General features: G+C 37.4%; 2 protein-coding genes across 2 annotated transcripts; one reads left to right on the top strand and one right to left on the bottom strand.

The window, feature by feature from the left end:
- Positions 1-1377: 1377 nt before the first annotated feature.
- LOC116022149 (mannan endo-1,4-beta-mannosidase 7-like) lies at positions 1378-4467 on the top strand. The gene is made up of 5 exons (XM_031262734.1): positions 1378-1715; positions 1988-2182; positions 2364-2486; positions 3343-3545; positions 3901-4467. Exons 1-5 carry the CDS (start codon positions 1389-1391, stop codon positions 4337-4339), a joined length of 1287 nt encoding a protein of 428 aa, XP_031118594.1. The 5' UTR covers positions 1378-1388; the 3' UTR covers positions 4340-4467.
- A 389-nt stretch (positions 4468-4856) lies between these two features.
- On the bottom strand, positions 4857-9172 carry LOC116022148 (glucose-1-phosphate adenylyltransferase large subunit 2, chloroplastic/amyloplastic-like). The gene is made up of 14 exons (XM_031262733.1): positions 8659-9172; positions 8411-8536; positions 7472-7645; positions 7226-7318; positions 7056-7139; positions 6921-6976; positions 6693-6786; positions 6376-6561; positions 6203-6283; positions 5984-6070; positions 5798-5902; positions 5544-5650; positions 5276-5336; positions 4857-5183 (listed from the first exon to the last, which is right to left on the bottom strand). Exons 1-14 carry the CDS (start codon positions 8854-8856, stop codon positions 5082-5084), a joined length of 1554 nt encoding a protein of 517 aa, XP_031118593.1. The 5' UTR covers positions 8857-9172; the 3' UTR covers positions 4857-5081.
- Positions 9173-10474: the final 1302 nt, after the last annotated feature.

The raw sequence follows: 10474 nt of genomic DNA, 5'->3' as shown, positions 1-10474 counted from the left end.
GATTGTTTAAATTTTTGCCTTGCTTTTAATTCTCGAACTTTAGACTTTTCATATGTTGGTTTTATTGTTAAGCAATGCCGTTCTTTGGCTATGGACATTGGGAACGTTTCTGTTCGCCATGTCAAGAGGTTAGTGAATCATGTGGCTCATGTGCTTGCACGGGCAACTGATTCTTTATCTGGCCTTGGTTCGTGGATTTCTATCCCTCCTGATTGTATCGCTGAGTTATTGATTCATTAATGATATTTGCTCTCGTATTTTCACAAAAAAAAAAAAAACCTAATTAAGTATGATATGACATTCTTAACCCAACTAGAATTGGTGAAGCCAATTGTTAATGATCCTTCAATAATTCATTAGGCTTAAAATTACTATTGTCCAACCATATTTGATCACAAGTTGTAAGTTGGTGGATGGTGAAAAAATTTTTGTGTAAAAACAAAAGGAAAAAAACATTGAATTGGGTGCATTTACTAATGGGAGAGATGCTCATTTTTGTTTTTAAGAAAAAAGAAGGTAGTTGTTAGGTGAAAATTTGGAGGGCTAAATTCAACTTATTTTTGTTTGATATATAATATTGACAATTACACAAGTATAAAGGAAAAGTATTATTGTAATTTCATTATTAATTATAACTTTTTATATAATAGTAATCACTTAATCCAAACAACAACAAATTCAGTTTGTACATCTAAAAAATATAAAATATAATAATAAATTGAAATAACATAAAATTTAAAAAGTAAAATTAGAGAAATAAAAAGATAGAGAATTAAAGTCAACGCAATCATAAATTCTTATCCGACAAATTAATAAGAAAATTATAATTAAGGAGTATTAGAAGCCATTAATGGTATTATATTTAATGAGTTGCTAATATGGTTGATTTAATTTTATTAAAAAAATATAGATGAAGTTAATAGTTACCAATACTATACAAAACTACCCAATATAGTTCCTAATTTAGCATCCCGTTAAGATTTTTACTATTTACTCATACATACCATCAAATAAAAGTCGTCGAATTTTCCTTTTGTAATGCAAGTGGGGCCAAAAAAAGTTATTTTTTCCTTAACTACCGACTCTGCTACAATGCAGTATATGTCCATAAATACTTTTCTCAACTTACTGAAACACAAAGAGTCAATACTGTCCCACAACCTCCTATATAGTAGAGCCATTCAGTGTCACTAGATCACACGATCATTGGCTTGTTCTTTTCTTAATAAATCATAAATTTTGAGAATCATATTCTACTTACCCGCAATTCCTGGCATTAATTTTTTAATTTATTTTTTTACAAAACAAAATAACGGACGGAGTATAAATTGGGCAACGAAATCCCAAACCCGCAGTTATTTCCTCTTCGCACTTTCTGAAGAAGAAAGATGAAACAGCAAAACCAACAATGGCGGCTCTCTGCAATTCTTCTCTTCGTCTTGGTTGTGCTGACCAGGGCGGCGGAGGATGATAGATTCGTGACCAGAGACGGCGTTCATTTCATGATGAACGGCAGCCCATTTTACGGCAATGGATTCAACGCTTACTGGCTAATGTATGTGGCCTCCGATCCTTCTCAGAGAGACAAAATCTCCACAGCTTTTCTGCAGGCCAAAAGCCATGACCTCTCCGTCGGAAGAACCTGGGCGTTCAGCGACGGCGGTTACTCCCCTCTCCAGTACTTCCCTGGCTCCTACAATGAACAGATGTTTAAGGTTGTTAATTTTTGTCGCATGTTTTCTTGCCTGTTTTCTCAACCTGGATATCTTAATCCAGTTATCCAGCCCTAACAGTCACACTGTGAGAGTTACACCTAATGTAAAGGACTAGGCTGGATACCTGACCAGCATAAGTGTCTGGGTCACTGTAATTTACCTATTTAGTATTTGTTCAGTTGGGATGTAGGACCCTTACTTGGGTCGAGGGAATTTTGTGTTTTGTGGGGAAGAAATTAAAATGTTTAATGTTTTTTTATGGGTATTTGCAGGGATTGGATTTTGTGGTTTCGGAGGCTGGGAAACATGGGATAAAGCTGATCTTAAGTTTGGTTAACAATTACAAGGATTTTGGAGGAAAATCTCAGTATGTGGAGTGGGCAAGAAACCAAGGACAAAATTGTTCTTCCGAGGATGATTTCTACACAAATGCTGTTGTCAAGGGCTATTACAAAAACCACATTAAGGTTATTAGCAACAACAATAATAATAATATTCATTGAGTTGAAAATCCCAAGATGATATGGTGATCAGATCAAGGATCAGAAGTGATATACGATATTGAATTATTTCCTTATTTAAATTCAAGGTTTTTTGGTGGGGTTTTCATTATATTAATTTTGTGGAATTATTTTGCCTGTTGAATAGGCTGTTCTTACGAGGAACAATACATTTACTGGGGTTGCGTACAAGGATGATCCTACAATTATGGCTTGGGAACTCATGAATGAACCTAGATGTCAATCAGATCTATCTGGAAACACCATGCAAGTATGATTTCTATCTCTTCCAACACTTTCCTAATTTTCTTGCATGCAACATTATTTATTTAATTTTTTTTTTTTGGGTTTTAAGTAAAACTTTTATTTATTTATTTTTACCTGACTGTATTAATACTGTATTAATAACTTAATATTTGTTCATAACTACTTTCTCAATCTACTGAAAGCACAAAATGATGCGACCTCTATCTAATTAATTTGTTGTGTGCATTAAATAATTTCCATATAATTTATGCAACTAGAAAGTGGCGTATTTTTTCTAAAAAAAAAAAAGAAAAGAAAGTGGCGTATTTAAGAATATTATACTCCGTAATAAAATATTATGTAATACAAAATTTGGTAGGCGTAACATTTTTGTTTTATCTAATTATTGCATTTGTTACTATACTTCATTTCTAACCCCTTTTTCCATTCAACCGGTAACTTTTTCCCCATTTTACTAAACTTTGCGTTAGTTTCAATGACACAATGCCCTAGACATTCTTTATAGAGGGCATTCGGGACTGTTCGAGTTTTCACCAATCATTACAGCTGTGTAGACCATATTATCAAATAATGTACATTCAATATAAAAATAATGTACATTCAGTACAAAAATAATGTACATTTAATACATTAAAAATGTACATTTTATTATGGTCTACACAGCTGTGTGGACCATGGTCCATACAATAATTTGCCAGTCTTCACCGCCCCAAACGTCACAAAATGTATTTAGTTACATTATATTTGAGACAGTTAATTAATTCAAATGCGACGTTTTTATCGTCATAGGTCATTTTTTCCCTAGACCCACATAATAAGTGTTACTACTCAGTATAATATAAGTGTATGGTTATTTGCAGGCTTGGATCGCGGAAATGGCTTCCTTTTTGAAATCTATTGACAATAAGCATCTATTAGAAATTGGACTTGAAGGGTTTTATGGACAAGCAGACGCCAAGAAGCAGCAAAATAATCCCAATTTCCAACTTGGAACCGATTTCATCGCAAACAATCAAATTCCCCAAATTGATTTCGCCACTGTCCACTCCTATCCTGATCAATGGTACACTTCCCTTCCTTACATTTTTTTAAGTAACATAAAAAACATACTGCTACTATATGAAAGTGTACATTAGGTAAATCTTGTCTCTATGAAGTTACTATCTGATGTGTACACCAGTTAAACTCTCTTTATAAAACTACTATCTAGGAGTATACACCAATTAAACTATATCTTTATGATTTCCACCTTCAATCTGATAAAGGGTCAAAAGTAGATAAATCAACCTAAATTAGACTATCAAATCATCATAATTTATCTTTTTTACTATCTTATCGAGTCAGGTGTGCGACTTTGAGACGAGAAATTTAACCTTTTTTGAAAAACCCTAAAATCTGTTGTTTTGGGTGATATGAAGGTTGATTGGGCAAAGCGATGAAGCTCAGCTCTCATTCCTAAAAACCTGGCTCAGAAACCACATTCAGGACTCCCAGAACATTCTCCAGAAGCCAATATTCTTAGCGGAGTTCGGGAAGACCACTAAAGATCCCGGCTACAACGTCGGCGCCAGGAACCAGCTGATGTCCGCCGTTTACTCCGCCATCTACGCCTCCGCTAGGGGCGGTGGCGCGGCGGCCGGCGGCTTCTTCTGGCAGCTGTTGACGGAAGACATGGATTCTCTCCGGGACGGCTACGAGATCGTGTTCAGCGAGAGCCCCTCCACCGCCGACGTCATCACCCGACAGTCGAAGCAGCTGACCAGGATTCGTAAGATGTTTGCGAGGCTCAAAAACCTGGAGAAATGGAAGAGAGAGAAAGACAACAACAATGGCAGCCGCCCTCCCGCCCGTAACTGAATTAACGTCGTCTCCGACCGGTTAAAACTATAGTAGTAGTAACGACATATATTATTCACCTAGCGATTGTATGAACTGATGAGAAACTGCATTTGATTTGAGTAGCATTGCCATATTTGTTCCCAGAATATCTCGAAAAGGAAACTGGTTTCTTCAAATGTGCGTCGTTGCAAAAATTCCGCCTAAACACCGATTAATCAACGCTAGGCGCTGGCCGACCGCCTAGCATATCACCATAATCGGTGATTTAGATCCCTTGTCGGCTTAGACGCTAACCGCCTAGGTCTCTTAGATCGTTTAGTCAGCCAATTAACTATTAGTCAATTTTTTTTTAAATGAGTTATTTCATTCAAAATGAAAAAAAAAAAAAAGGGCTCCTAGGCACCGATTAATGCCGTCTAGACACTATAGGGGCTAGGCACTCACGAGCGCTTGAGAAGCGCCTAACTATTTTTTCAACCATGGCATAGATCATATAATATATAAATATAAATCCAACTATCAACTTAGACAGAAATATTGGAGCCCATAAAAAATCGGTCCATAAACATTAGAGAGCCTATTGAGCATATATATAGTGTAGTGTAACTATTTGTGCAGTCCAACTATTAGCTTAAACTTTTAATTAAACAAATCACATCTTTCAGTTTAGTAACAGAATCAACCCGATCATGGGTTCGAATCCAGACATCAAGATGGGCTTACTCATTACAATTACCTAAAATGGTGATCAAGAAGCTTTTCATATGACGGTTCCATCTCTGATCGTTGCGTTCTTCAGCACGATGGTGATCCCGGACCTGATGTAGAATCCCTCGTCTGCTCTGTCAGCTTCGTCCACTCCCTGCAAAACGCGGGTGTCAGCTGGGATTCAGAAAGACGAGCAATTTCATAAACACGGTTCTAAGAATGAAATGGCGGGGCGTAGATACATACATCCTTGTTTGCAATAACCACATCCTTTCCTATCCTGGCATTCTTGTCAATTATGCAGTTTCTAGCAGAAAAGTACCAAAAGAAATCATAAAATCAGCGTGTTCAAGGTATGTTCCACAGTTGCAAGAAAAGGCGGGATCATAGAATCATAGTTTAGTTCAGTTCAGTACTTCAGTTTATGCGGGATACTTCAATCAAACAGTTTGCTTGTCACAGATTCTTTAAGTTCGCGTGCTGTAAAGACAATGTAGGTTCCAGGGCAGAGTACCTGATTTTCGTGTTTGTGCCAATACCAATTGGGACCTTTCCGGTGGCTAGTAGAGAAGCGATCTCCGATTCTGTTTGGTAGTAGTCTGCGCCCATCACCATGGTATCCTGAAAATTTCGTAACTTAGAACTTATGCATGAAACAAAACGTTTGAAGCAACTTCGACAGCTGAATCCACAGAAACCGGGGAAAATGTGCCTACCAAGCTCTTTTTAGATACAACGGGAAAGTATGAAGCCGAGATGAAAGCTTACCTCGAGCTCAACACCATAGTCTAATCGTGACCGAATGCCTACTATAGAGTGTTTAACGCTACACTCTCTTAAGAAGCAACCGTGTGAAATTATTGCATCGACTATCTGAAAACAAAAATATATCATTTTGATCAGATATTAAGAATGGTAAGGTTTAAACAAATGAAATCAGGCTAGCGGGCATACCTTGCACTTGTCGACTTTAGTAGGAGGTAAGAATCGCGGTGAAGTGTAGAAAGGGGTCTTCGGGTCATTAAAATCAAACATAGGAGGCTGCAAATATGTATGGAAAAAAGTATAAAGTTCAAACATATCCCGCTAAACTAAAGATCAAAGGATAAGTTCTCCAAGTACTACTAACAGTTCCGTGGTTTTAAGTGTCATTCATCTATCTATAGAGCTAACCTGCTCGGTGAGGGCTAAGTTTGCATCAAAAAAAGACTTCACCGTTCCAATGTCCTCCCAGTAATCACTAAACAAATAAGCCTGAGAACCGAACATAACGAATCAAGTGAATTAGCGAACAAAACCTTCAACAACTAGAGCGGTGTCAATTGAAAGTCGATTCCAGCTCTTACTTGGACATTGTGGTCCTTCACTGCAGCGGGGATGATTTCTGAGCCAAAATCATTGCACGAAGGGTACTGCGACCTTAGGAGATTTAGTAGAACCTCAGTTCTAAAAACGTAAACACCCATGGATGCAATATAAGGATATTTCTTGGCCTCGTTCTCAGAAAGTCCTAGCAGAGAGGTGTCAACTTGCTGCAGCGTAAAAACAACATAAGAAATGTGGAATGCCAAGGCAAACAAACACAACTCGAGAGCTACGAGGCTATTAGTTGAATAAAACATATTAGTTTAGAACGATATTTAGACGAAACTAAGCTAAGTACCATTGTTTTCAGAGCAGGCCCTTTTGGTTTCTCAGCGAAGTGGACAATACGCCCACTTCCATCAATTTTCATCAATCCATAGTCTGAAGCTCGGCTGCAGAAACGAAAAAAAAAGTTGCAATTAAAATGTTAAAAATCAACTCCTCCTTCCATAATGAAATGGAAATTGCTCGTTTATTATTATTAACAATCAAGATATGAACTTGCATTGAAAATTCAATCGCATACCTATCATCCATTGGCACACAAGAAACGGTAATATCAGCGTTTGTGTCAATATGCCTCTGCAAATACAAATTTCATGATAGATAAATACGGGGCAGTAAAATAAATGCAATTCACCGCCAATTAGTGAACCAGTACCTGAACAAAGTCCATGTAGTCCATTCGATAAAGATGGTCTCCCGACAAGATTAATATATTGTCAATGTTCTTGTTCTTGGCGTCCTGAAAAATCAAAGAAAACCAAACTCAACGATCTCCTCGATCACCTTATAAATGTCAAAGACAGTTCTATCCACAGCAGCACACACCTCGAATACCCATATAAATTGCCGTACAGCATCAGCAGTGCCTTGGAACCACATTTTCCCCGCTTCTCCTGGCGTTTGGGTGGCAGCTAGAACCTGTTGTATCGAGAAAGATTCTGCTTTAGCCATTCAGCATCATTGTTGTACTTGCCCTCTTATTTTCGTATCTTTAAATGTCTATTATGAGTGATATTACATTTAAAGTTCTGGGGCATTTGGGTGAGTGAGTTCCATTGGGACTAATCTTACCTCAACAAAACCATCCCCAAAATTGACTCCATTTCCAATGCCATATGCGCGAGCAAGATGACGATTAAGCGAGAAGGAATTAAACTGCGTTAGGATAAAAATTTTACGGATGCCACTGTTGATACAGTTGCTCATTGGTACATCAATTAGCCTGTAGCAACCACCTATAGGAACCTGCAGAACAAAACAAATGACCAAATTTGAAAGACAATGGATGTTCACACCCCATAAACTCCATTGATTTAGGGGAAAACCAAGATGCATATTGGGTTAAACCCGCCTTGTGATTCTAGTCAACAAAAGGTCATAAAGAGATGAACCAGCCTAAGTTATCATAATTGAAAGAAGCAACCCGAAGGTGCATATTCAGTGAAACTCATCTTGTGACCCTAGTCCACTAGGTGAGCCCACCTTATAATCCTAACCGACAGAATATCATAAAGAGGTAAACCAACCTAAATTATCATAACTGATCAGCTCAAATTAAGAAGGTCAACCCAAAGGTGCACTAGGGGTGAGCGCTAAGAAAATTTGAAGTGAATCTACATACAATCTGTAAAAGGTGGATTTAAAAAATTTCATCCGCATCTATATCCGCTAGCGGATCCAATTCAATCCAATATGCTAATGGCAGATTGGATGTGAATAGGATGGCTCCAATCCACTTGTAACTAGCTTACCAGCCTAAGTCTAAGTTACCTAACCGGCTCAAACTAAGAAGATTAATAGACCGCTCAAAGTTGGAATCTTGTGATTACCAAGTGATCAATTTGGCTAGAATTAGAAAGGCCATAAACTCCTAACATGACAAACTTTGGCTAACTAACACAACACAGATCATTACAATCACACATGGTATCATTTTAAGACATCATATTACAGACCAATACCAAACCACAACACAAAATGTAAAGCAAAACTATGCAAAACATCTCTTACAGCTGGTTTAGCCCTGCTTCTTGTAAGTGGAAAGAGTCTAGTCCCAGCACCACCACCCAGAACAATAGAGGCAACATTTCTGGGGTCAGCCTGTGAATGCTCTTCAAAATGCTGTGTCTCAAATGACTGAAACAAACATTAACACACCAATCAGATACATCCCAAACCTTAAATTCCACCAAAAAAAAAAAAAAAAAAGCACACACACACACACAATTTGATCACTGTATGAATCCACATAAACATACCAAATGTTGTTTGTTAACATCATGTGTGAGAATAGAACAGGCCACTCCAAGGTTAACCTTCTTAGGCATCCCCTCATGTCTCTCTGTTTTAATCCTACAACCTCTGGTCTTCTCTCCCCAGAATCCACTATCCCCATAGCCAAAACCCTTGCTAACTGGTACTGGGTGGGCCCTCATAGAAGCACAGAGAGCATCCATAACTTTATACCTATACTATATAAAGCACAGTAAACCAGCTTCTTTGATGTCAGCAAAGCTCTGTAGTTCTTTAATCTTTAAAGGCTAAAACTATTGGTTCATTTACAAGAATGAGCAAAACTAACTTTTATAACAAAAAACATAACTTCAAAAGGGAAAATGCATCGAAAACCAAGAAATTTTTTGAGAGAGCTAAAAAGTATCAAAAACCCAAGAAATTTTCGAGACCCAATGTGTGAAGGAAAGAACAAATAAGTTCCCAAATCACAGAATCAATGGGGAAAAATCCAAGCTTTGTAAAAGACTAGTTTTTGGTCTACGGAGGTAGTGATGACAACTTTGACAAAGAAGGAATTTTTTTATTTATTTATTATTATTATTTTTTTGAAAAGAAGAAGGAAAAGTTGGTGAGGGAAAATGTGAGGTCAAATTAATTTTTGGGAAATTTCAACGTCCAATGTGGGCAAAGATACAAGCTTTATACAGTGCTGTGACAATGGTGGCACTATATTTAGCAGGACAGTGGTTAGGTCAGTCACGTGCAGTGTCGTGCATGGCTGGCTCCACGTCGCCGTACAGGCACGTGCCACGTAGAGTGGTGTAGGTCCAGCAAAACAGATATTATTACTTAGTAATTAATAATTGAATGGGAAATGACAAGTGTATTATTAAAACTGTATAATTATCTTATTCATCCTGGCCGATGGATTCCCAATTTTTGAGGACCTAATTTTTTTAAAAAATATTTTATATATAATTTAATATTTTTATACATAATAAATATTGTTTTAAAAGTCATATATTAATCTTAATTGTAAGTGAAAATAAAACGTGATTCACATATATTGATTAATGTTATGTGACATATTATTTTTATTTTGAAAATATGAAATTTCAATATTTCCTCAAAATTTTATAGATCATCCACATATTCAAACTCAATCCAAACTAACAAATTCCCCATTTACAAGGGATATATATTGCCAAGTCCCCACGTATATCTCCGAAGAATTGAAGTTAACCTAACCAACCAATTAGTTTCAGATAAAACTTGGTTTAATTTTTTCTTTTCACTGTAGACGACTAAGGAGCAGTAAATATAACACCTCGACGACGACTATACGATGATGATCGGGTGATGGCGGCGGAGAGCGCGTCATGTCGGGATTTGGTGACGTATAGCATCCTGGTTTGCTTGTCGGCGGGCGGCGCCGGAACCAGCTTGTGGCTGTTGCATTTGTCCAAGAGCTTCGATGATTTCGTGCGCGTCTTTGCCTGCTTCTCTATTCTCTCCTTAGCTTTCATCCATTTCGCCGTCGACCTTTACGGCGCCGTCCTTGCCGTCATCGCCAGCCGGAGAGTTTCTCCCGTGCCGGCGCCGCCGTCGCCTGATCTTCCGGCGGTTGTCATTTGTGAATAATCGTTAGCTTCGGATTGGAGTGTAATTAAGGTGAAATGTTTAGATCAGAGTTTTTGGTTGGCATTTAGATAGAGTTTGGAGAATTTTGAGTTTTGAATTTGGTCGTATAAATAACAATAGACTTTTTTTTTTTTTTTTTTTTTGAAACACCATGATTTATCATAGTTTGCAAAACTTAATCCATCTTAAGACTCTAAT

The sequence above is a fragment of the Ipomoea triloba genome, chromosome 6 (assembly GCF_003576645.1).
Source record: "Ipomoea triloba cultivar NCNSP0323 chromosome 6, ASM357664v1".
NCBI lineage: Eukaryota > Viridiplantae > Streptophyta > Magnoliopsida > Solanales > Convolvulaceae > Ipomoea > Ipomoea triloba.
This window is presented reverse-complemented; position numbering and strand designations above follow the sequence as displayed.

Excerpts from the sequence above, each read along its gene's own strand:
- LOC116022149 (XM_031262734.1), top strand. The coding sequence starts at position 1,389 with ATGAAACAGCAAAACCAACAATGGCGGCTCTCTGCAATTCTTCTCTTC. Across the intron at positions 2,183-2,363 it reads ATTACAAAAACCACATTAAG|GCTGTTCTTACGAGGAACAA; the intron begins GTTATTAGCAAC and ends CCTGTTGAATAG. Across the intron at positions 2,487-3,342 it reads TATCTGGAAACACCATGCAA|GCTTGGATCGCGGAAATGGC; the intron begins GTATGATTTCTA and ends GGTTATTTGCAG.
- LOC116022148 (XM_031262733.1), bottom strand. The coding sequence starts at position 8,856 with ATGGATGCTCTCTGTGCTTCTATGAGGGCCCACCCAGTACCAGTTAGC. Across the intron at positions 6,787-6,920 it reads TGTGTGCCAATGGATGATAG|CCGAGCTTCAGACTATGGAT; the intron begins GTATGCGATTGA and ends TCGTTTCTGCAG. Across the intron at positions 5,903-5,983 it reads CTAAAGTCGACAAGTGCAAG|ATAGTCGATGCAATAATTTC; the intron begins GTATGCCCGCTA and ends TTTTGTTTTCAG.